At 37.5% G+C, this 27,433-nt stretch overlaps 1 protein-coding gene across 5 annotated transcripts in view; it reads left to right on the top strand.

Annotated features, from left to right (window-relative positions):
* The window catches only part of TENM1 (teneurin transmembrane protein 1), a 909,292-nt gene that overhangs the window by 507,811 nt on the left and 374,048 nt on the right, over nucleotides 1-27,433 (top strand). For all 5 annotated transcript variants that reach the window (XM_070784169.1, XM_070784168.1, XM_070784167.1 and 2 more), the window contains one exon: nucleotides 16,435-16,673. In XM_070784169.1, coding sequence (XP_070640270.1) covers nucleotides 16,435-16,673 — 239 coding nt within the window. The remainder of the gene's footprint in view (nucleotides 1-16,434; nucleotides 16,674-27,433) is intronic.

Genomic DNA, 27,433 nt, shown 5'->3' with positions numbered 1-27,433 from the left:
ATGATCTTTGTTTTCTGAATGTTGAGCTTTAAGCCAACTTTTTCACTCTCCACTTTCACTTTCATCAAGAGGATTTTTAGTTCCTCTTCACTTTCTGCCATAAGGGTGCTGTCATCTGCATATCTGAGGTTATTGATATTTCTCCCGGCAATCTTGATTCCAGCTTGTGCTTCTTCCAGTCCAGCGTTTCTCATGATGTACTCTGCATATAAGTTAAATAAGCAGGGTGACAGTGTACAGCCTTGACGTACTCCTTTTCCTATTTGGAACCAGTCTGTTGTTCCATGTCCAGTTCTAACTGTTGCTTCCTGACCTGCATACAGGTTTCTCAAGAGGCAGGTCAGGTGGTGTGGTATTCCCATCTCTTTCAGAATTTTCCACAGTTTATTGTGATCCACACAGTCAAAGGCTTTGGCATAGTCAATAAAGCAGAAATACATGTTTTTCTGGAACTCTCTTCCTTTTTCCATGATCCAGCGGATGTTGGCAATTTGATCTCTTGTTCCTCTGCCTTTTCTAAAACCAGCTTGAGCATCAGGAAGTTCACGGTTCACATATTGCTGAAGCCTGGCTTGGAGAATTTTGAGCATGTGAGATGAGTGCAACTGTGCAGTAGTTTGAACATTTTTTGGCATTGCCTTTCTTTGGGATTGGAATGAAAACTGACCTTTTCCAGTCCTGTGGCCACTGCTGAGTTTTCCAAATTTGCTGGCATATTGAATGCAGCACTTTCACAGCATCTTCTTTCAGAATTTGAAAGAGCTCAACTGGAATTCCATCACCTCCACTAGCTTTGTTCATAGTGATGCTTTATAAGGCCCACTTGACTTCACATTCTAGGATGTCTGGCTCTAGGTCAGCGATACACCATCGTGATTATCTGGGTCGTGAAGATCTTTTTTGTACAGTTCTTCTGTGTATTCTTGCCACCTCTTCTTAATATCTTCTGCTTCTGTTAGGTCCATACCATTTCTGTCCTTTATTGAGCCCATCTTTGCATGAAATGTTCCCTTGGTATCTCTAATTTTCTTGGCGAGATCTCTAGTCTTTCCCATTCTGTTGTTTTCCTCTATTTCTTTACATTGATCGCTGAGGAAGGCTTTCTTATGTCTTCTTGCTATTCTTTGGAACTCTGCATTCAGATGCTTATATCTTTCCTCTTCTCCTTTGCTTTTGGCTTCTCTTCTTTTCACAGCTATTTGTAAGGCCTCCCCAGACAGCCATTTTGCTTTTTTGCATTTCTTTTCCATGGGGATGGTCTTGATCCCTGTCTCCTGTACAATGTCACAAACCTCATTCCATAGTTCATCAGGCACTCTATCTATCAGATCTATTTCTGACTTCCACTGTATAATCATAAGGGATTTGATTTACATCATACCTGAATGGTCTAGTGGTTTTCCCTACTTTCTTCAATTTAAGTCTGAATTTGGTAATAAGGAGCTCATGATCTGAGCCACAGTCAGCTCCCAGTCTTGTTTTTGTGGACTGTATAGAGCTTCTCCGTCTTTGGCTGCAAAGAATATAATCAATCTGATTTTGGTGTTGACCATCTGGTGATGTCCATGTGTAGAGTCTTCTCTTGTGTTGTTGGAAGAGGGTGTTTGCTATGACCAGTGCATTTTCTTGGCAAGACTGTATTAGTCTTTGCCCTGCTTCATTCCGTATTCCAAGGCCAAATTTGCCTGTTACTCCAGGTGTTTCTTGACTTCCTACTTTTGCATTCCAGTCCCCTATAATGAAAAGGACATCTTTTTTGGGTGTTAGTTCTAAAAGGTCTTGTAGGTCTTCATAGAACCGTTCAACTTCAGCTTCTTCAGTGTTACTGGTTGGGGCATAGACTTGGATTACTGTGATACTGAATGGTTTGCCTTGGAAATGAACAGGGATCATTCTGTCGTTTTTGAGATTGCATCCAAGTACTGCATTATGGACTCTCTTGTTGACCATGATGGCTACTCCATTTCTTCTGAGGGATTCCTGCCCGCAGTAGTAGATATAATGGTCATCTGAGTTAAATTCACCCATTCCAGTCCATTTTAGTTCACGACATTACCAAATGTCCACTGTGGGCCTGTTTGTCCCCAGCTGAGAAACACTCTTTTTGATTAACGGTGAGACAAAATCCATTGTTTCCTTACCTGCTCCCTTTAGCCACCCCTCTTCAGACTCTTGCAATTTCTTTTTTCCCCTCCTACCTTCCCCTTTCCTATTCTTTTCTGCTTAAGCCTTCATTGGAGGGTTTAATTTATATAACTCTCCAGTTGATAACATAATTGGGGTTGGAAACCACTGTTATTCATTGAATGTTTGTATCGCTCCCAAATTCACATGTAAAACATAATGCCCAAGGGGTGAAAGTATTTATTAATGGGATTAGTGCTCTTATAAAAGAGAACTCAGGATGCTCCCTACCCCCTTCTGCCATGTGAGGACATAGTAAGAAGTTGGCAGTCTGCAACCCAGAAGAGAGCCTTCACAGAATCCTACCATGCTGGTACCCTGATCATGTCCAGCTTCTGCAACTGTGAGAAACATATTTCTATTGTTTATAAGCTACCCAGTCTGTGGTATTTTGTTATAGTAGCCCAGATGGACTAAAACAACCACTAAACTAAATCTATTTAGTGTATCAATGCTGACTAATAGCTAGACAGCCTATAGCAATGGAGGCCAGAATGACCCCCAAAACAACTAACAAATGATATCATACTTTTGCATAGATAGCTGCTGCTGCTGCTGCTGCTGCTAACTTGCTTCAGTCGTGTCCGACTCTGTGCAACCCCATAGACAGCAGCCCACCCGGCTCCCCCATCCCTGGAATTCTCCAGGCAAGAACACTGGAGTGGGTTGCCATTTCCTTCTCCAGTGCATGAAAGTGAAAAGTGAAAGTGAAGTCGCTCAGTCATGTCCGACTCTTCAGGACCCCATGGACTGCAGCCCACCAGGCTCCTCCATCCATGGGATTTTCCAGGCAAGAGTACTGGAGTGGGGTGCCATTACCTTCTCCACATAGATAGCTACCCATCATCTACTTTTCTATAAAATTTCCTTCCTTATTCTATTCCTTTCTATTCCCCTGCACTCTTCATCCTTCCTATATTCACTCTCTATTCTGTCTTTCCTTTCTTTGTATCTACACTATTCTTGGGCATTTCTCAGCTCTTCTGATATTGTCCTTTCTAAAAGACTTACATAAGGGCACAGGAGCCTGAAAACCAAATGGCACATTTGGGAAACTGTATATGACATAGGAGGGCCAGAGCTTAGGGAGCATGGGACACAATAGCAGTGGTGAGGCAGAGGGGTCTACAGAGGTCAAATCATGAAGGATCTTATACAAGAAATAGAAGTAATAGAGCTTCATTTCAAAAACAGGAAAAAACACAGGAAATCAGAAACAAAAGTATATCTACAAATTCTCTCCCCCAAAGGTAGTAACTATTAAGATTTCCTTACATTTCTTTGGCGCTAGATCTCTGCACAGTAGGGATTTGAAGTGGGAATTGTTGCTTTTTTGTGTGTGGTGGGGGACAGCACATAGTTCTGGTTGCACTGCATATATGTATATGTCTGTATACATGAATTCTGGGTTTTGTTTCCCAACATGGAAAATCATGTATTGCCTTAGAAATTATCTGGTTAATGTGAACAGAACTGCTTTAAAAAATCAAATCTAGTAAAAAAGGAGTTTTTGAAAAATTATACAGGAGAGTCTCATAGGGAAAGGACAGTGAGTGCAACAAGGCCTAACGAGAGATGGAGCTCTTCTCGTTGCTCTGTTTTTTTCTGGGATCTCTCTTTCTCCCTGTATGCATGCTCTATTCTCAGATTTCATTCTTGATGGGGTGTTTTTGTATCTGTTTCCCTATTCAGTTCAATTCAGTTCAGTCGCTCAGTCCTGTCCAACTCTTTGCGACCCCAAGAACAGCAGCACGCCAGGCCTCCCTGTCCATCACCAACTCCTGGAGGCCACCCAAAGCCATGTCCATTGAATCGGTGATGCCATCCAACCATCTCATCCTCTGTCCTCTCCTTCTCCTCCTGCCCTCAATCTTTCCCAGCATCAGGGCCTTTTCCAATGAGTCAGCTCTTCGCATCAGGTGGCCAAAGTACTGGAGTTTCAGTTTCAACATCAGCCCTTCCAATGAACACCCAGAACTGATCTCCTTTAGGGTGGACTGGTTGGATCTCCTTGCAGTCCAAGGGACTCTCAACAGTCTTCTTCAACACCAAAGTTCAAAAGCATCAATTCTTCGGCACTCAGCTTTCTTTATAGTCCAACTCTCACATCCATACCTGACCACTGGAAAAACCATAGCCTTGACTAGATGGACCTTTGTTGAGAAGTAATGTCTCTGCTTTTTAATATGCTGTCTAGGTTGGTCATAACTTTCCTTCCAAGGAGTAAGCATCTTTTAATTTCCTGGCTGCAATCACCATCTGCAGTGATTTTGGAGCCCAGAAAAATAAAGTCAGCCACTGTTTCCCCACTTATTTGCCATGAAGTGATGGGACCAGATGCCATGATCTTAGTTTTCTGAATGTTGAGCTTTAAGCCAACTTTTTCACTCTCCTCTTTGACTTTCATCAAGAGGCTCTTTAGTTCTTCACTTTCTGCCATAACGATGGTGTCATCTGCATATCTGAGGTTATTGATTTTTCTCCCAGCAATCTTGATTCCAGCTTGTGCTTCTTCCAGCCCAGCCTTTCTCATGATGTACTCTGCATATAAGTTAAATAAGCAGGGTGACAATATACAGCCTTGACATACTCCTTTTCCTATTTGGAACCAGTCTGTTGTTCCACGTCCAGTTCTAACTGTTGCTTCCTGACCTGCATATAGGTTTCTCAAGAGGCAGATCAGGTGGTCTGTTATTCCCATCTCTTTCAGAATTTTCCACAGTTTATTGTGATCCACACAGTCAAAGGCTTTGGCATAGTCAGAAAAGCAGAAGTAGATGTTTGTCGGGAACTCTCTTGCTTTTTCGATGATCCAGCGGATGTTGGCAATTTGATCTCTGGTTCCTCTGCCTTTTCTAAAACCAGCTTGAACATCTTGAAGTTCACGGTTCACGTATTGCTGAAGCCTGGCTTGGAGAATTTTGAGCATTACTTTACTAGCATGTGAGATGAGTGCAATTGTGCGGTAGTTCGAGCATTCTTTGGCATTGTCTTTCTTTGGGATTGGAATGAAAATGGACCTTTTCCAGTCCTGTGGCCACTGCTGAATTTTCCAAATTTGCTGTCATATTGAGTGCAGCACTTTCACAGCATCATCTTTCAGGATTTGAAATCCTGTTTCCCTATTATGCTGCAATTCCAGCTCTGACTCAAAATGAGCTTACATCTTTGCTTTCCTAGCTGACAGGTTTCTAGGTCTAGATTTCTCAAAGAGAAGTCAACACACACACACACACAGAGAAAGATGCATGAGGGAGAGAACATACGATTATCTCTGAGATTGGATGTCCAATTCTGGTCCAATGAACTGTGACTGCGAGAAGAGGGGAGTGAGTTTGGGAAGGTCATGGACAGAGATGCTCTGGCCAGGGCTGTGCAGAGAGACAAAGGTCGCATATCTAATATGCTTATGTGGTTAAAAATTCTTAATATTTTTATGACTTCATAATATTCCATGGAGCGAATGGACTAGAATCTTCACATATTTGAATCTTCTCTCTTTTAGTCAGTGGATGAAGGAGATTGAGAATCATGGGTTGGAAGTTTTCCGGCTGAAGACTGAAAGTGTCAAACACCACTTTTTGTCACCCTTCACATTTCATTATCTAGAACTCAGTCACATGACCACATCTAATGGAAACTGTGACTGGGAAATGTAGTCTGTCTGTGTGCCCAAGAGAAAAGGAGAATATGGACGTTTATCAGGAGAAGAAAATTTCTGCCTCAGGCCACATCTTTGATTTTGAGGCTAATATTTCAGAGGACAGCTGTGCCCTTTGCCAGTTTGTCTCTTAGAGAAACGTTATGCTGAATAGGCTAGAGTACTGATTTGAGAGGCATTCCTTTTGTTATCTTATGGCATTATAAAAAACATTATTGCCTTTATTATACATGTATGAGTAAGACTTTCAGAGAAATGAAAGCTAACGAAAGCAAATGTTGATCAACATCCTTTAAAAGTTGCACTCGAATGATCATCTAGATTTTTAACCTGAAGAGCTTAGTGGTAAACTCTTAGGCTCTGTCCTTATTATACTCCTTTGTATTTAGTTTGAAACACTTTTTCTTTAAAATAAAATGTTCTTGCTAGTACAGATTACAATTCAATAAAAAGAAATGATACAGAAAAGTATACCATGTCAACTGGCTCATAAAATAAAAGAGTATAATACATATCTGAGGAAAATGAATATTAATAAAAAGGTAATTAAGGTATATAATACTCTGCCCACTACCTACTCCCCTAAAAAGAAAAATAAATAAGTAAGCCAACTAACTAGTGAAGACCAATTCTACAAAATCAGCAGGTTGCTCTGGTGAGTAAAATTGGGAATGGACTTTCAGCATTTGCAAAGGGAAATATAACTGAATTTCTTTACAAAATGAATGAATTTCTCTTAACTCCTAGTAAATTTGAGATCTGGTTTAATTTTAAATGTGTGCTCATAAATTTTGCCTAGTTCCCATGTTTGTTCCCATTTTAAAATGGTCCCTGGTGGGAAACGAAGTCTTGAAAACTGTGGGATGGTATCTTGTTATGCTTTCATGGAGAAGATGTATAAAATCATAAGAGGATTGAAAGTCTTACCTATCAGTAGCTTTCCAAATTGTTTCTAATTTGAAAGGATTACAGCTGTCACATCTTGGAACGTAAATTACCTTTAAAGATAAAGAGAATGAAAAATGGTAATTTTACTAATCTAAGTAAATAATTTTTGTATGCTGGCCATAGCCTTTTAATACAGGAACATTTACATTAATAGAAAATTCTAATTTGATATTTACCCTTCAAGGGGTGTAGAGTTTCTTAATATCAATTTTTAAATTAAAATTACATTTACAGAGCATGAATTTAACTTAGAGGAAGAGAATGATAGGATGACTTGGAAGGGCGTTATTATAAAGTGGAGCATAATTGTTTATTTTCATTTATTTTGGAGACTACTAAAGCATCTTGGTCAAACATTAGAGAATATGTAGTATTTTCTTTCTCTACCATTATATATATATATATATATATATATATATGTATGTATACACACACACACACATATATATACATGTACGCCAGCCCTACTAACCCTAGCATCTCTCTAGATGTCCTTTTATAGACATGTTTAGTTTCTATACAGAAGTCTGTTACACTGTTGAATTAAAAACATTCTGATGTATTCTAAACAAAGAGACATGACAATTAGTTCACTTTCATAAGTATGTATTGTCCTAATATTATGTCAATTCTGTAATTAAAAGTCAAAATAAATATTCCTATAAAAACACATTCAGTGGAATAACAAGCTCATATATATTCATTTTGAAAAGAGAAATGCCACATGATCATGTGATTAGGAAGATTTTGTGACCTTAATGATTAGCATATCCTAAAGGAGATCAGTCCTGGGTGTTCATTGGAAGGACTGATGTTGAAGCTGAAACTCCAGTACTTTGGCTGCCTGATACAAAGAGCTGACTCATTTGGAAAGACTCTGATGCTGGGAGGGATTGGGGGCAGGAGGAGAATGGGATGACAGAGGATGAGATGGCTGGATGGCATCACTGACTCGATGGATATGAGTCTGAGTAAACTCCAGGAGTTGGTGATAGACAGGGAGGCCTGGTGTGCTGCGGTTCATGGGGTCACAAAGAGTCAGACACAACTGGGCAACTGAACTGAACTGAATGATTAGCATTAGGAATGAAATCAGGGATGTCATATTAGTATGTGCATAGTGGTTAAGTAGATGGATTTCATTGTTCATGCATAGAGTTTAAAGTATTTATTGAGATAATTCCCTGGTAGTCCAGTGGTTAGGCCTCCATGCTTCCACTGCCCCAGGTGCCCGGGTTGGATCCCTGGTCAAAGAACTAAGATCTCGCATGTGGCCAAAAAGAAATGTATTTGTTGAGCACCACTTGTTTGTTAGGCATGATTCTATGTAGATTGTATTCCAGTAATCAAAAAAACTGAAGTAGATTCCCAATTCTATCATTTACCAGTTGCATGACTTTGGAAATTTACTTAAACTTAGCAGCTGAAACTCAGCTTTCTCAACTATGACATGTGGATAATATAGATGGGGTAAAAGTGGAAACAGTGACAGACTTTATTTTCTTGGGCTCCAAAATCACTGTGGACAGTGACTGCAGCCATGAAATTAAAAGACACTTGCTCCTTGGAAGGAAAGATATGACAAACCTAGATAATGTATTAAAAAGCAGAGACATCACTTTGCTGACAAAGGTCTGTATAATCAAAGCTAAACTTTTTTCCAGTGATAAGCTTTCATTTTATTTTCACAATCTAAAAGAAACAAGTCAAAGAAATAGTTGAGTCACATCTCATCTCAGTTTGAGACATTTGAGTAAGGAAAGATTTGTTAATAAAAATATGAATAATTAGAAATAATTGCTGTGAATGATAATTGTCCTTTCACATTCAGGAATGCAAGAGATTATTTTCTCACAAGTGAAACAGTTATTTTAGAGTCCCCAAGCCTCATTCTTTCTGTACAGGGAATCAAGATCCTTTTAGAAGAAGCAAAAACATCTTTCAAATCAATATGTATTCAATGAGTACCTTTGAAGTATGAGACAGGAATGTAAAAATTAAGACTAGGTCTCTGCCCTTAGCGAATATACAGTCCAGAGGCAACTGATGAGGTAGGGCAGATATTACTTCTGATTAACAGGCAAGAGGAAATAATAGCCACCAAAAAAAAAAAAAAAAAAAGATTTCTAAAGATCTCTCCCATTAGCAACAAGCTACCTCACTTGGAAAATCACAAGAATGCTGATCTAGATCATAGAATATTACCATTTAAGAATAGATTATAGGACTTCCCTGGTGGTATGGTAGATAAGAATCCACCTGGCAACACAGGGGAAATGGTTCAGTTCCTGGTCCAGGAGGATTCCATGTGACATGGGGCAAACTAAGGCCATGTGCCACAACTGTTGAGCTGTGGCTGTTCAGTAGTTGTTCTGCAACTACTGAAGCCCATGGGCCTGGAGTCCATGCTCTACAGAAAGAGAAGCCATTGCAGTCAGAAGCTCTTGCACCACAATGAAGATCAATCAATAAATAAGTAAAATAATAAACCAGTCATCTCAAATTTTAAAAAAATAGATTATAGAACCAAGGCTTAAACTTAGAAAAATTAAGGTTTAGATATTGCGTTGGCCACAAAGTTTGTTAAAATGCAAACAAACTTTGTGGCCAACCCAATAGATGCGTGCGTGCATGCTAAGTCACTTCAGTCATGTCCTACTCTTTGCAACCCTATGGACTGTAGCCTGCCAGGCTCCTCTGTCCATGGGGTTCTCCAGGCAAGAATACTGGAGTGAGTTGCCATGCCCACCTCCAGGGGATCTTCCTGACCTAGGGATTGAACCTGCCTTTCCTGTGATTCCTGCATTGTAGGTGGATTCTTTACCGCTGAGCCACCAGGAAAGCCCAATCCATAGATATCCTGACACTATTTAAAAAAAAAAAAAAAAAAAAAACAACAACTGTTAAAAACTATGAAAACATGGAGAGACTATAGACTTCTTTATGAACCCTTGCATATAAGGTTTGAATGGGACATATGGACAGGGTGGCCTAAAATTTGAAAGAAAGGACCCTAGAACAAATAAATTGAAATCTACTTTTACATAGCTGTTAATAAAAAAAAAATGTTACCCTAAGAGGTTGTCCAAGCTAATAATACCATTTAGGCTCAAACAGAGTTTGGATCTATTTATCCTAAAAAGGAGTATCAAGAATAGGCTATTATGTAAAAACTAGAGATGTTGAGGTTGGTATCTTGCCAGTAATCACACTTTGCCACAAAACAACATGAAATATTCTTGTCAGAGAAGAAAATGGGGCTGACCCAGCATGCCATTTTCTTTTATTTTCTCATGTTTTTGAAGGCATAAGAATAAATATGTGTGAATACACATTTCTCCAAATAGGATATGAAGAACAGCCAACAAGCACATGAAAAGACACTCAACATCACCAGTCATCAAAGAAATACAAATCAATACCATGATGAAGTGTCACCTCATACCCATTAGGATGGCTATCATCAGAAAGACAAGAAATAACAAGTGTTAGCAAGGATGTGGAGAAATGGAACTCTGCACTGTTGGTGGGAATGTAAAATGATACAACTACTATGGAGAACAGTATGGAGATTTCCTGTAAAAATTAAAATAGAGCTGGCACATGATCCAGCACTCTCAATTTGGGATATATATTCAAAAGAATAGAAAGCAGGATCTCAGAGATATTTGCATGCCCATGTTCATAGCAGCATTATTCACAGTAACCAACAGGTGGAAGCAACCCAAGTGTTCATCAATGGATGAATGGCCAAACAAATAGCGATATATACATGCAATTAGTCAGCCTTGAAAAGGAAGGAGATCCAGTCACATAGTTAAAGCTAGAGAATATCATGTTAAGTGAAATGTCACAAAAAGACAAATATTTAATGATTCTACTTACATGAAGTATATAAAATAGTCAAATTTGAGGAAAAAAATTAGAATGGTGGTTACCAGAGGCTGAGGAGATTGGGGAAAGAGGAGTTGTTTAATGGGTTTAGAGTTTCACATGCGCAAGATGAAGTAGTTTTGGAGATCTGTTTCATCATAATGGGAATATACTTAATACTACTGAACTATACACTCTAAAATGGTATAGGGTAGTAAATTTTGTATTTTGTGTTTTTGTATCACAATAAAAAATGCATTTTATAATTTTTAAAAAGAGTAAATATCTAAATTCCACTACCATATCTGAATGTGATTTGGCCCTAATAACTTGACTCAAGACCTTTTCATTGCAGTCTTCCTCTTTATTATTTTTTTAAAAATCAACCTCAGCTTTTAACTGGCAGTAAGTTAAATTCCTTCTTCTGGGTAAAAAAATGAGTTTAATGCTTGTAACTAAGTGAATGCAGGTTTGGAAACGCATCTCCTAAGTATGTTTACAAGATGTAAAAGGAGAAATTCACTGGTTATTTATGCATCTGTTGTTAGAAAGCTGTAGATTTCTGTTTATTTCCTATAGAATTTCAAGTGCCACATTAAATCACATCATTTAGTGCTAACAGATACCCTCAGAATTATGTTGTATGTAGGGTTTAAAAAGAGATAGTACATTTTCCCCCTTTAAAATCCTTACAGGAGCATTTATTATATTCCCATTTACCACCACTGAGTCTCATCAGTCTTAAAGATATTTTTTTCAATTTCCTTATATGCCCATTTCCTTTTGGCAATATCTTGCTTTTCCTTTTTAAATTTGAAGTTGAATATTAAAACAGATGCAAAGGAGAGTACTACTTACACATAAACTCTTGAACTGCATTTTTATCATTTCCTCTGTGGAAAAAAACCCAATTGTATGAAATTGATAGCAACATTTTAGTATATCCTCAGGTCCCCTGGGAAAAGCAATGTGCTTAGACAGATGATCTGATTTTATGAGCACATAGCTGAAGTCTAGCACTGTGCATTTGTCTTTATGCTCCTACTTTTTTCAGGGACTATGAAAACACATTAGGCAGTAGTTTTGCTTTCCAACAATGGACTGCAAAGCCTTTGACAATACATAGCATTTGCATTGCTGTTTTTCATGATGCACATCAAAGTATAGATCACTTTCAGCAGAGACTCTTAATCTCAGCTTGTTAATAAGAAAACAGGAACCTTAGTACCAGAACTCATTTTATTATCTACCCTCACCAAGGACTGTGATTTGGATTCCACTCAAATATGAATTAGTTTAAATGTTGCTCTGCTGCGACTGTTGAATTTATTCATTATGCTGTAATATTTTACTTATGAAACTGCATTTGGAAATCCTTTGGTATATATCAAGATGAAATTACAGTGCTCAGGAATATTGATTATTGCTTGTAATTGCCATCATAATAGCCAACAATTCTCTGTCTTTCTTTGTCTTTCTTCTACCTCTTAATGATATACCAAACCAAATCAATATCCAACATATGGGGCCACTTATGTTGTCTCAAAAATTCAATTGTTCTTCATAAATATGCAGAGGATCAAAGATTTTATCTCCAAACATTGAATAAAAAAGCCCCATGCTGCTAGATTTCTCTTCTATTCCATAGGAGCTTATTTGAGTGTTGCTGTATATTATCAATTATATGCAAGTGATGTTTTATCACCTCCAGAGTAACTACATGTTGTGACAGGGAGATGGGGAGGCTTCTCCACTCTGCTAGATGGTCACAGAAAACATAGGCTGGGAGAGATAAGACATCAAAGAAGAAATCTACCTCCTTATGACATGAAGGTGATTATTTCAGGGACTAATGAGGAAGTACAATCAAATGAAAGAAACCTAATGCTATGAGTCACTTTTTCAATAAAATGTATTTAATCTTATTTCTGCTACGTACTGTTTTTCCATTCTAGGGATACATTCAGTGCTTTTAAAAGCAGCAATAATTCCTTTACAGTCCTGATGACCGAACACTAGCTTCTCTCTAATGGTCCCCCATTCATTCAAAACAATTAAGATGGTCTTTAAAACTTACTGTGAGAACATGTGACCTACAGAAAAAAATAGATATGTATTATGTAGTACTGTTTGAACAGATTGTGTTTGGTTAGCTTGGGTCAGTTAATCCAAATTAGAACTCTGTGGTGATTCCATGAAGACTGGTTGGCAGGTAGCACAGGGCAATGGAAATATACTATTTTACAAGTCCCCAATTCATTCATGCCATTAGCTGCTGATGTTTCTTTTAAGTAATCCACTTTTATTCTCTGGGCCTCCATTTATATCTGCAGAATGAGCATGTTGAGCTGCTAGATGATTTCTGAGATCCTTTCTAACTGATTCTATAGCCATCATTCTCATGTTTTTCCCTCGGGTACCAAAGGCAACAGGGTAAAAGTGTGGCTCAATTCAGTATCATCCACATGACCAAATGAACACAGAGCATGCTTCTTCTGTGATGTACAAGGCCTGGGTTCAAATTTTCTTGTGTCCACTAACTGCAGAACCCTGGTGTGCTGTGCTATAATGTCGTAGTTAGGATCAATGGCTCTAGAGCCAGACTTCTTGGGCTTGAAAGTCCGCTTTACCAGTTACTAGGTGTTGGACTGTGAACAAACTACTTAACCTCTCTGTGTGTTGGTTTTCTCATCTGTAAATGTAAATGCTTACTCTAATGGGGTTGTTGTGAAGCTTAAATTATATAATGCTTTATGAATTAATTAGAATAATGCCTGGCACAAATAAGCACTTAATGAATGTTACCTCATTATGATAAGACCCTTATCATCATATCATTTTGCTGTTATCATACCACTTTGCTCCTATTAAACCTCTTTTGGTCTCTGTTTCATCATCTGTAAGATTACAATAATAATATCAACCCCACACACATATTAGGATCAAAATATTGCATATAAAGTACCTAATTTGGTACCTGACATTTCTAGGCACTCAATAAATCATGCACATAAATAGAACCAACTGTGCCTGTGGTTGGTGTTAGTCACTGCATTCTTTCCACCCATCCCACTCCCTATCTTTTCGATACTAGTTACAAGAAAAAATATAAGCTCAAGGCAGAAAATTTTAAAGAAATAAGCCTACTATCCAAGGGTAACACAAATTATTATTTTTCCATGAGCATCTCTTTTATTTTAAAAATTGTATTGCCCACCTTGTTTTGAAAGCTACATGATTTTACTTGATGATCTGTAAACACTTTTTCTAGTGAATATTCTTTTACAATTAAATTTGTAATGGTTATATAGTATTCTCTGTATTTATAAAATAATATTAATGAACATCCGAGTGTTTATCTTGTGCTGTTATAAATAACACTGCAATATACATTGTCATACACATCATTTCCTAAGGAGAAATTCCTGTAGGCATAATTTTTGGACAAAGAATATGCATCTTTTAAGCCTTTTGTTATAGAAAGCCAATTATCTTCCAGAAAGTCTTGTGAATCTCCACTCCCCTCAGCAATCCTGCCCTTTAAATACCATTTATCCTCATAAACTAAAGCAAAATTCTAATGTGGACAGTTTCATTAACTGACATGTGGACAGTTATTTTTTCATTTAAACGTACGTGCTTTCATTCTTTAAAAATGGAAGCTAGAAATCAGTTTTCAAATATTCCTAATGATGAGCATTATGTGACATGTACAAGGTGATGTTGTCTCTTTGTTCAGTAGAAGGGTCTTGTGAAGTATTACATTAACACGTGGCAACAGAATGTTTTCTAGTTAGCAGTGTGTTTTACTGCCCTAGGCTGAAGAGTAGAGTAGTAGATTGAGGACTTTGGAGCTGGAATGGCCAGGGATCCTATTATGGCTTTGTTATTCTTTTACTAGGTGGATTTAAGCAAGTTACTTAACCTCTTTAGGCCTCCATTTCTTAAATACACCATGAAGATAATAATATAGCCTATTCCATATGAGTGAATATTAACTGAGAGAATGAGTGTTTAACACAATGCATGGTACTTAGCACTTGGTAAGGGTAAAGTATTACGCAAAATCATTTTCATGCCAACTGCTTCCATGTGAATGTATCACTACTGTTTATGAAATATCCATATTACAATAGTCATGAGCTGTCAATAAACATCCTTTAGTAAATCAAACATGACAGCAGTATGAAGTTCTGGGACAGGTAAAATTAATGCAGGGTAGGAAAAAAAAATGCAAACTAGCAGTTGCCTCTGGGGATTAGAGACAGAGATTTACTTAGAAAGACAGGACACTTCCTGGGGTGACAGAAATGTTCTGTATCTTCACAGGGCTTTGGGTTGCACAGGTGATTGCATTTGTTAGGTCACAGAAAAGTTACACTGCAAATTTGTGCATTTAATTGTGTATAGTTTTTAAATTGAAATATATTTACTTATAACAGTGTATAAGTTTGTGTACACCATATTGAATTGATATTTTTATATTGCAATACCATTGTCATCTGTAGTATTAGCTAACATCTCTATCACATAATTATTCTTACTTTTTGTATTGGGAATAATTAAGATCTACCACCTTAGCATCTTTTATTTTTTTTTTACATTATTATTGTCTATAACAATACTGTGCACTAGATCTCCAAGACTTGTTTCTCTGCTAGTTGCAAGTTTGTAGCCTTAAACATCCCCCCATCCCCACTTACCAGCCCTTGGTAACCAATACTCTGCTCTTTGTTTTTACCAGTTCATGTACGGACCTCAAGGATCTTATGCTGTGAGATAAATCAGAGAAAGAAATACTGTAGGATATCACTCATATGTGGAATCTAAAAAACTCAAACTCATTGTGTATAAATTTTACATTAAAAATCTGTAAGAACTTATTGAACTCTAGATAATAATATAAAAATTAAAATATGTCAAGAGAAGTGTACTGATGTATGCAGCTTATTTTGAAATGCTTACAAATGAAATAAAAAATGAGATGTTTTTTAAAAAGATGGATTAAGACAGGAATGGTGAGATGGATAAAAATGTGATAAAGTGAATATAATCATATGTTAAGTATAGAATCTAGTTCACAAGTATATGTGTGGTTTTGTTTTTTTATTTTTAAAAATATTTATTTGATAATCGTCTTTTAAAATTTAAATCTAGTATTTTTAAGACCAGTGCTGCTCAACTGGAGATACACATTAAACTTACCTAGGATGTTTTATTAAAATATACTTGCTTAGGACCTAGTCCAGATTTACTGAATTTCATCACTTGATATTCTCTGGAGTAGATGTATGTTTGTTATAAAAATTCTTTGCTTTAGCTGTATGTTTGGCAATTTTTGTAATAAAATATTAGGTGAAAATGTGTCTGTGAAAGCTAGTCTCTAAATACTGGCCTCTGGGCCATTCATATTATCAAAATGCCTGATGATACTTCTCCTCCTGTTCTTGCGTATTATATTAAATGAAAGGGAACGGTATAGTGAATGCCACCAAATGTGGAAGGGTAATGCTCAGAGATTGAGAACCTCATTAGTCAAAAATTCAGGAACAGAAGATCTCTTTCTTCCTCTTAAAAATCTAAAATAGGAAGACAAAAAGAAGACCACCATGGGCATTGTGGAGTTAAGTGTTAGGTGTATGAAAATTTTGTTGAGTTCTTCCTAGTTCCCTTTTGCTCTATTGTAGCATGATTGTTTAATGGGGTTTATGTTTCTGTAGCAAGTGGCTTTGGTTTTGATAGCCCAAATTTTTGTTTCTTTTCTGCAGGCATTTCCTATTCAAGCATGGATCTGGTTCCTCGGCCATCTTTAGTGCAGCCAGTCAGAACTACCCACTGACATCCAATACTGTGTACTCGCCTCCTCCCAGGCCACTTCCTCGAAGCACCTTTTCCAGACCTGCCTTTACCTTCAGCAAACCCTACAGGTGCTGCAATTGGAAGTGCACAGCCTTGAGTGCCACTGCAATCACAGTGACTCTGGCCTTGTTACTAGCCTATGTGATTGGTAAGCCCTTTTTGCCATGCTTCACTTTTCTTCTTCATCAAAATCTGGTTTTGCTTGTGCTGGAGTTGGGAGTGAGGGGTTTCTTTCTATACTCTCTGACCTACAAATTTGAACTAAGGCTTAGTATTACAAATAACAAATAGATTTCTAATTCGGTTTTTTTGGTACTTCCTAACCTTAAATACTGCTGAGGAGGGTAAGAACTGCTCTTTGAGAAGAAATATTTATACTACTAACACAGTCTTATTGATTGCAATTACTGTAGTTAACCATTTTCCCTTCAATTAGAAGGTTGTTATGGTTTTCTCATTAGAAGTCATAAGTACCAATCTACAGTAGCTTCTTAAATTATAGTTAAAAAATAATACTGCTACTGAATTTTCAGGTAGCAATTTCATTAAAGTAGTAGTTATTTGGAAGCTATTGGAAAATCTAGGGCATAATTTCTTTCCAAGGATGTGGAATTTTACACTGGGACTAAAAAAATGTCTTCTTATTTTCACTCGGTAAATGGCGGCAAAATTGTGTGGTTACTGTGTTTGCAATGATAAAGGAGAAAATAGTAGTGAGGCACACTTTCTACCTTTAAGAAAAATATTCTTCTTCTTGAGGCATCTTGATTAAAGTCACCCTTTGTGTGTGTGTGTGTGTGTGCGCGCGTGTGTGCGTGCGTGCACTCACATGCTCAATGACTAAGTCGTGTCTGACTCTTTGCAACTCCACGGACTGAAGCCCGCCAGGCTCCTCTGTCCCTGGGATTTCCCCAGGCAAGAATACTAGAGTGGGTTGCCATTTTCTTCTCCAGGGGGTCTTCCCAAATTAGAGTTCGAACCCGTGTCTCCTGCATTGCAGGCATATTCTTTATCACTGAGCCACTTGGGAAGCCCCCAAGTCACCCTTTCTCAATAGCAAGTCATATTGATTTTTCTGGATGACATTTTAATTTGACTGAACATTAATTTCCTTGTTTGAGTGCTTTTGTGGTCTAAAATGTAAATTAACTTAAGAAATATGTATTTTGTGGAAGCAGTATTCCTAGAAGACTAACATATGATGGTAGAAAAAAAATTCTTTCTAAGTATGTCACTCATATCTTCCTTTCAAGTTTAGCCTGATTTCCTAATTGAAGGGGAATTATCCAGAAAGATATATTGAATATGATTCTGAGAGATAGATAAAAAAGGAATTTAGAGTTTCTTCTAATTATAAAAAAGTAAGTTTTGTTGAGTCTGGTTTATTAAAAATGTGAACAATAAGAAAGTTCTCATGACCAGTTTTTATGAGTCATAGAACAAAGGATAGTAAGTAAGCAAATATATTTTGTAGGGGAGTCACTGATAATGTCAGCAATATAAGATCACAGCCTATATTGATGTTCATGATTACCTCTTTTCTATTTTCATTGTACAATCTGAATATATTGAACAATGCTTCTATTAGATGTGGATAATATTAACCTATAAGATCAAAAATACATCCTTTATCTCAGACAATTTAGGACAACTCAGTATGAACATTTATTTAGATTGTAATAACGTTTAATGAGGAATGATGCGGAAGGAATGGAGGTCTGAGATGAGAAAGTACTGTAATATAAACAGGATTTTAATATGGTATCATTCAAATCAAGGAATAATTTGACAAGTTTAAATACATTAGAGGCCCTTTAAAATGTCCTTGTTCAATTATGAGACCAATTTTTATCTTATAGGTTATCTTCTTTTAGCTTTTACTGTACAAAGAGATGATATTTTAGACATAAGACTCTACATTTGGAATAAACAAATCCAAGTTCTTTATTAATAGATTTATACTCTGTCCAAACCTATGTTTCTATTTAAATTTTTTACATGCCCACTTATATAAAAATTGTATTATACATTCTGAGCCTTGTTTAATTAGATTATACATTCATTTCAGATGTGAAAATGAAATGTTTCAGTTATTTCAAGGACTGCCATTTTCATAGGGTAAACAGTGGCATATATTAATATATTTAATATGACAACAAGGCAATACAGTACAATGGTCATGAACAAGGATATTCAGACCTCTGCCACTTCTTACGCACATTATCTTTGGCAAATTATTTACCCTTTTAAGGCCTCCATTTTCTCATCTGTAAAATTGTCCTAAAACACTACCTGTAACATAGGGTTGTCATCTAATTAAAGGAGTTAATATATCTAAAGAACTTGGAAGACTGCCTAAAACATAGTGAAGTGAAAGTTGCTCAGTTGTGTCCGACTCTGCAACCCCATTGACTATACAGTCCATGGAATTCTCCAGGCCAGAATACTGGAGCGGAAAGCCTTTCCCCTCTCTAGGCAATCTTTCCAACCCAGGGATCAAACCCAAGTCTCCTGCATTGCAGGCAGACTCTTTACCAGCTGAGCCATATAAGTATGTCATAAATGTTAAATATTATTATTGCTGTTGTTACCATTCAGTTCAGTTCAGTCGCTCAGTCGTGTCCGACTCTTTGAGACCCCATGAATCGCAGCACGCCAGGCCTCCCTGTCCATCACCAACTCCGGGAGTTCACCCAGACTCATGTGCATTGAGTCGGTGATGCCATCCAGCCATCTCATCCTCTGTCATCCCCTTCTCCTCCTGCCCTCAATCCCTCCCAGCATCAGGATCTTTTCCAATGAGTCAATTCTTCGCATAAGGTGGCCAAAGTATTGGAGTTTCAGCCTCAGCATCAGTCCTTCCAGTGAATACCCAAGACTGATCTCCTTTAGGATGGCCTGGTTGGATCTCCTGGCAGTCCAAGGGACTCTCAAGAATCTTTTCTAACACCACAGTTCAAAAGCATCATCTTTATAATTACTACTCACTGTTAACATTCACTGTTTCTCAGAGTTAACTGTTTTATTCATGGCTGTATCCCAGCTCCACAAACACTGCCTGGCACATAGCAACTCTGTGCATAAAAGTTACTGAAAAAAAAAATTACACTAAGCACTGTACTTGTATTAGCTCATTGCATCCTCACAACAGTCATTAAGGATAGTTATCAGATTAAATCTGTTTTATAAATGAGACAACTGAGGCATAGCCAATGTAAGAGATCACATATAGGTCACACGGAAATTAAGAGGTCACATCACTAAGAAGGGGATATCCTGAGCTTTAAGCCAGAGCAGACTGACTCTAGAGGACAAGCTTTTGAGTGCCAGGCCTTGCTGCTCTCCTAGCACTGCAATAAACTTTGCAGCTCACTTACTACTTGGGCTTCCCTGATGGCTCAGACAGTAAAGAATCAGCCTGCAATGCAGGAGACCCAGGTTCGATCGCTAGATCAGGAAGGTCCCCTAGAGAAGGGAATGGCAACCAGCTCCAGTATTCTTGCCGGGAGACTTCCATGGACAGAGGAGTTTGTCAGGCTATAGCCCCTGGGGTCACAAAGAGTTGGACACAAGTGAACTAACACCCAAAAAAGATGTCCTTTTCATTACAGGGGACTGTAATGCAAAAGTAGGAAGTCAAGAAACACCTGGAGTAACAGGCAAATTTGGCCTTGGAGTACAGAATGAAGCAGGGCAAAGGCTAATAGAGTTTTGCTAAGAAAATGCACTGGTCATAGCAAACACCCTCTTCCAACAACACAAGAGAAGACTCTACACATGGACATCACCAGATGACCAACACCGAAATCAGATTGATTATATTCTTTGCAGCCAAAGATGGAAAAGCTCTATACAGTCAAAAAAACAAGACCAGGAGCTGACTGTGGCTCATTATCACAAACTTCTTACTGTCAAATTCAGACTGAAATTGAAGAAAGTAGAGAAAACCACTAGACCGTTCAGGTATGACCTAAATCAAATCCCTTATGACCATACAGTGGAAGTGAGAAATAGATTTAAGGGACTAGATCTGATAGACAGAATATCTGGTGAACTATGGATGGAGGTTCATGACATTGTACAGGAGACAGGAATAAACACCATCCCCCCAAAAAAAGAAATTCAAAAAAGTAAAATGGCTGTCTGAGGAAGCCTTACAAATAGCTGTGAAAAGAAGGGAAGTGAAAAGCAAAGGAGAAAAGGAAAGATATACCCATTTGAATGCAGAATTCGAAAGAATAGCAAGGAGAGATAAAAAAGCTTTCCTCAGTGATTAATGCAGATACAGAGAAAAACAATAGAATGGGAAAGACTAGAGATCTCTTCAAGAAAATTAGAGATACCAAGCAACATTTCATGCAAAGATGGGCTCAATAAAGGAAGGAAATGGTATGGACCTAACAGAAGCAGAAGATATTAAGAAGAGGTGGCAAGAATACACAGAAGACTGTACAAAAAAGATCTTCATGACCCAGATAATCACAATGGTGTGATCACTCACCTAGAGCCAGACATCCTGCAAAGTGATGTCAAGTGGGCCTTAGAAAGCATCACTACGAACAAAGCTAGTGGAGGTGATGGAATTCCAGTTGAGCTATTTCAAATCTGGAAAGATGATGCTGCGAAAGTGCTGGACTCAATATGCCAGCAAATTTGGAAAACTCAGCATGGCCACAGGACTGGAAAAGGTCCATTTTCATTCCAATCCCAAAGAAAGGCAATGCCAAAGAATGCTCAAACTACCAAACAATTGCACTCATCTCACATGCTAGTAAAGTGATGCTTAAAATTCTCCAAGCCAGACTTCAGCAATACATGAACCGTGAACTTCCAGATGTTCAAGCTGGTTTTAGAAAAGGCAGAGGAACCAGAGATCAAATTGCCAACATCGGCTGGATCATCGAAAAAGCAAGAGAGTTCCAGAAAAACATCTATTTCTGCTTTATTGACTATGCCAAAGCCTTTGACAGTGTGGAACAATAAACTGTGGAAAATTCTGAATGAGATGGGAATACCAGACCACCTGACCTGCCTCTTGAGAAACCTGTATGCAGGTCAGGAAGCAACAGTTGGAAGTGGACATGGAACAACAGACTGGTTCCAAATAGGAAAAGGAGTATATCAAGGCTGTATATTGTCACCCTGCTTATTTAACTTATATGCAGAGTACATCATGAAAAACACTGGGCTGGAGGAAACACAAGCTGGAATCAAGATTGTTGAGAGAAATATCAATAACCTCAGATATACAGATTACACCACCCTTATGGCAGAAAGTGAAGAAAAACTAAAGAGCCTCTTGATGAAAGTGAAAGAGGAGAGTGAAAAAGTTGGCTCTAAGCTCAACATTCAGAAAACTGAGACCATGGCATCCGGTCCCATCACTTCATGTCAAATAGATGAGGAAACAGTGGGAGCAGTGGCTGACTTTATTTTTTGGGCTCCAAAATCACTGCAGATACTGATTGCAGCCAGGAAATTAAGAGATGCTTACTCCTTGGAAGGAAAGTTATGACCAAACTAGACAGCATATTCAAAAGCAGAGACATTACTTTGCCAACAAAGGTTCGTCTAGTCAAGGCTATGGTTTTTCCAGTGGTCATGTATGAATGTGAAAGTTAGACTATAAAGAAAGCTGAGCGCCAAAGAATTGATGCTTTTGAACTGTAGTGTTGGAGAAGACTCTTGAGAGTCCCTTGGACTGCAAGGAGATCCAACCAGTCCATCCTAAAGGAGATGCGTCCTGGGTGTTCACCGGATGGACTGATGCTGAAGCTGAAACTCCATTACTTTGGCCACCTCATGTGATGAGCTGACTCATTGGAAAAGACCCTGATGCTGGGAAAGATTGAGGGCAGGAGGAGAAGGGGACAACAGAGGATAAGATGGTTGGATGGCATCACTGAGTCAATGGACATGAGTTTGAGTAAACTCTGGGAGTTGGTGATGGACAGGGAGGCCTGGAGTGCTGCAGTTCATGGGATCGCAAAGAGTCAGACACGACTGAGTGACTGAACTGAACTGAACTGAGAAACTTTCACTTTCACTACTAAGTAAACCCACCATGTTTTTTTCTTATTAAATCACCAATTAAATTAGATTTACCAGGCCATCCATTGCAATGGTTACGTCAACTAAGATGTGTGGATTGGTGAGAGTATCTACTGAAATGATTTACCATGAGACTTTGAAAAGACAGAAATACCAGGTTAAATGCTAGTACAGTAGGTTGAGGGCTTCTCTGGTGGCTCAGATGGTAAAGAAACCACCTGCAGTGCAGGACACCTGGGTTTGATTCCCTGGGTTGGGGCGATCCCCTGGAGGAGGGCATGGCAACCCATTCCAGGATTCTTGTCTGGAGAATCCCCAGGGACAGAGGAGCCTGACAGGCTACAGTCCATGCATTGGGTTACAAAGAGTCGGACATGACTGAGCGACTAAGCACAGCACGGTAGGTTGAGGGGTTCAGGATGAGGCGATATTAATGGCAAACATTAACTTTGTTCTGACTTCTGTCATGAGTTGAACATTATGTGACTTTGGACAAATTGGTTAAAATCTCTTCCTCCACTTACTCCATCTGTGCTGTATCCTGGACCACCTCAGGAGGGTAGAGTAGGAATTCATAAATAGGCATTCAGCTGAAAGATGTCACATAACAACTGTAACACACAAGATGATTTTTAAATGGCTTTCTGTGGTTGAAATAAAAAAGTATTATATTTCACAATAGGAAACCATTTCACTCTCAACTCTTGCTGAGTCTGTAAGAGTTACCGGGCCTTTTTTTTTTTTTTTTAATCCCCCTGCAGTTGCTGCGTAACCCAACTAAGATCTTTCACTGAAACTATTTACTGCTTCTGTTTGCCATGCAGATTCCTTTCCGCTATTTCATTTTCCTCTAGTGTCCATTGTACATAACCTTTAGACACTAATGCCTGTAGGCTGTGCTGCCCCCAATCCACTAGGGGAAATCACATCAATGTCAATGGGACATCAATAGTCATTCTGTGAATTATGGCTCTGTAAGTGGTCATTGAAAAGCAGTGGAAATCCAGCAAGTGAAAAGTCAGAGCTGGGTTCATGCAACTAGCCCCATCCCCACTTCTCCCCACAATACCTTTTGGGTCAGCAAAAAAATAATTTCTTTGAATAAGTTTTGAGGTCATAAAATTCAGTGAAGGGAGGCATGGGAACATACTGATTATATGAAGATATTATGGAATGACTATTGTCATCACTTACCCATAAATCTGTAGTATTTTCCATCTGAATCCAAAAAAAGGTCCTTATACTTCATCCTCTCTGATATTTTGGCATCAGTGATGTATCAGTGCCAGTCAGAAGCACATTTGCTTGAATTTACAAATAAGCCTTATGAAGTCGTAGTCAGGAAGACAGATGACCATATGCAAGGCATAAGAGGAGGCGAGGTTAAGGTACTTCATCAATGGTTGTGAAGGGCACAAACTTGGCTTCTCTGGTAATATTTGATGTTTTGATCAAGTTTCTCCACAGTCAGCAGTTTGTATATAAGAGGCAATAGAAACTCACAAGAATACATTGTGCTTGGGGTCAAACAGGCTGTTGCATTGAAAGAGTTGGGGAGTAGAGATTTCTGGCTCTCATACTAAATATGATCAGTTAATGGTATCGATGTTGCTTTCTTTTGCCATGAAATTAGTAGTAATTCCTCCCACCTTCACAGGATGCAGTTAGTATCCAAACTCTACAGATGAAATAAGTTAAGTCTATAAATCTCTTTGCCATGACATACTATAGAGCCCACCTATAGAAAGTTGACCAGAATGGTTATTAATACAGAATTAGGAGAGAGAGAATACTGAACCCAATTCTGTGATCAAAAGCTTAAGAATGGAACTATTCAAGAGGACAAAGTGCCTACTTCACTTGCTCTCTGCACAAAAATTGAGGAACAGTGAGTTCAGGGCTTTCTTCTGCCTCCTTTATGCTAGTCCAAATTACCCTCCTTTCTAGGGCTACAATTATGGTGGAGGAATAACATGCTGAAAGCTATAGAATGAATGTGCTTATTTTGCCTGCATGACAAAAAAAAGTGCAAATACTTTAAAATATAGGGAAAAAACAGAGTAAGACAAATTTTGATTTTGGAAAATTCAGAAACTTAGTTGTTGTTGTTGTTGTTGTTTTTAATAGAGAGAATTGAAATGGAGTTTTTTCCCCAAAGGCAATGCCCTTTGCCACAAGTTTTACGAGGTATAGATAAACACGCTCACCAAAAAGGATCTCTTTCAATTACTGGTAACTTCATTAATGCCTCTATGCCTCAGTTTCCTCATCTGTAAAATGGAATGTTGACAACAACTTCCTCATAGATTTTCTTTTTAATTAAATGGAACAGACCATGTAAAACACCCAAGACATTGCTTAATAGATCTAAGTAACATACATAATATTGTTTTTTTCTTAAAATAGAATTGAAATCAAGTTTTGTTGCCCCAACAAGCTAGATGGACAATGCCCTTTCCCACAAAGTTTACTTAGATAAATATGCTTACCAAAGAGAATCTTGTAAACTTAGTAGTAATGTCATTAATGCCTCTTTGCCTCAGTTTCCTCATCTAATAAATGGGAATGTTGATGATAACTTCCTTGTAGAATTTCTTTTTAATTAAATGAAGCAGAACATGTAAAAAACCGAGGACATTTCTTAGCAGATCTAAGTAAGATACTTAATTTTATCTTTTTTAAATAGGGAGAATGAAATTGCAGTTTTTCCCCCAAACAATCTAGGTAGACAATGCCTTTCCCACAATGTTTACAAGTATACATAAATATTCTCACCAAAACTTATCTCTTTCACTTACTAGTAACTTCATTAATGCCTCTGTGCCTCAGTTTCCTCATCTGTAAAATGAGAATGTTAATAACACCTTCCTCATAGATTTTCTTTTTAATTAAATGAAGCAGAGCAAGTAAAATACCCAGGACATTGCTTAATAGATCTAAGTTACATATTTAATTATTTTTTAATAGAACTGAAATTGAGTATTTTTTCCTCAAAAATCTACATAGACAATGCCCTTACCCTAATAGTTAACCGAGTGTAGATAAATATGCTCACCAAAAAGCATCTCTTTCATTTACTAGTAATCCGTTAATGCCACTGTGCCTCAGTTTCCTCATCTATAAAATGGGAATGTATTTGGCAAAACTAATACAATTATGTAAAGTTTAAAAATAAAATAAAATTAGAAAAAAAAATAAAATGGGAATGTTGATAAGACTTTCCTCACAGATTTTCTTTTTAATTAAATGAAGCAGAGTATGTAAAACACCCAGGACATTGCTTAGTAGATCGAAGTAACATACTTATGTTATTTTTTTAAATAGAGATAATTGAAATCAAGTTTATTTTTTCCAAAAAATCTAGACTATGCCCTTTCCCACAAAGTTTACTAATTTTAGATAAATATGCTATAAAAAAAGCATCTCTTCACATTCCAGTAACTTCATTAATACCTCTGTGCCTCAGTTTCCTCATCTATAAATTGGGAATGTTGATAACACCTTCCTCAAAGATTTTTTTTTTATTTAAATGAAGCAGAGCATGTAAAACACCCAGAACATTGCTTAGTAGATCTAAGTGACATAGTTAACTTTTCTTTTTTGTTCTTTAACAGATAGAATTGATATCGAGATTTTTTTCCCCCATCACTCTAAGTAGGAAAGGGAAATATCCTTTCCCAAAAGGTTACTAAGTATACATTAATATGCTCACCAAAAAGCATCTCTTTCACTTACTCGTAACTTCATTAATGTCTCTAGCCTCTGTTTACTCATCTATAAAATGGGAGTGTTGATAACACATTCCTCATAGATTTTTGTTTAATTAAATGCAGAAGAGCATGTAAAACACTCAGGACAATGCTTAGTACATCTAAGTAACCACACTTTTTTTTAAATATATAGAATTGAAATCGAGTTTTCTTTCCCCAGAAATCTATATAGACAACGCTGTTTCCCACAAAGTTTCCTAAGTATGGATAAAGACACTCACCAAAAAGTATTTCTTTCACTTACTAGTAACTTCATTAATACCTCTCTGCCTAAGTTTCCTCATCTATAAAATGGGAATGTAAAACACCCAGGACATTGCTTAGTAGATCTAACTAACATACTTAATTTTGTTTCTTTTTAATAGAGAGAATTGAAATAGAGGTTAATTTTGCTCACAATATAGATAGTCAATGCCCATTCCCATGAATTTTACTAAATGTATATATATATGCTCCTAAAAAGTTTCTCTTCCACATACTAGCAACTTCATTAATGCCTCTAGCCTCAGTTTCCTCCTCTATAAAATGGGAATGTTGATAACACCTTACTGGTAGATTTTTTTTTCAGTTAAATGAAGCAGAGATGTAAAATACCCAGGACATTGCTTAGTAGACTTAAGTAACATATTTAAGTATCTTTTTTTAACAGAAATGAAATCTAGTTTTTCTCCTATCAATCTAGATAGACAGTGCCCTTTCCCACAGTCTTTACTAAGTGTAGATGAATACTATCATGAAAAATCTTCTCTTTCACTTATTAGTAACTTCATTAATGCCTCTATGTCTCAGCTTCCTCATCTGTAAAATGGGAATTATGATAACACATTCCTCGTATATTTTCTTTTTAATTAAATAAAATAGAGCATGTAAACACCCAGGACATTGCTTAATAGATCTAAGTAACATTCTTATTTTTTAATAGAATTAAAATCTAGATAGTCAATGCCCTTTCCCACAGTTTGCAAAATTTCAATGCATACGCTCTCAAAAAGCATCTCATTCACATCATTAATGCCTCTGTGCCTCAGTTTCCTAATTTATAAAATGGGAATATTGATAACACTTTCCTGGTAGATTTTTTTCAACT

Source organism: Bos indicus, chromosome X (genome assembly GCF_029378745.1).
Source record: "Bos indicus isolate NIAB-ARS_2022 breed Sahiwal x Tharparkar chromosome X, NIAB-ARS_B.indTharparkar_mat_pri_1.0, whole genome shotgun sequence".
NCBI classification, from domain to species: Eukaryota; Metazoa; Chordata; class Mammalia; order Artiodactyla; family Bovidae; genus Bos; species Bos indicus.
The sequence above is the reverse complement of the archived record's forward strand: the minus strand, read 5'-3'. Positions and strand labels throughout refer to the sequence as shown.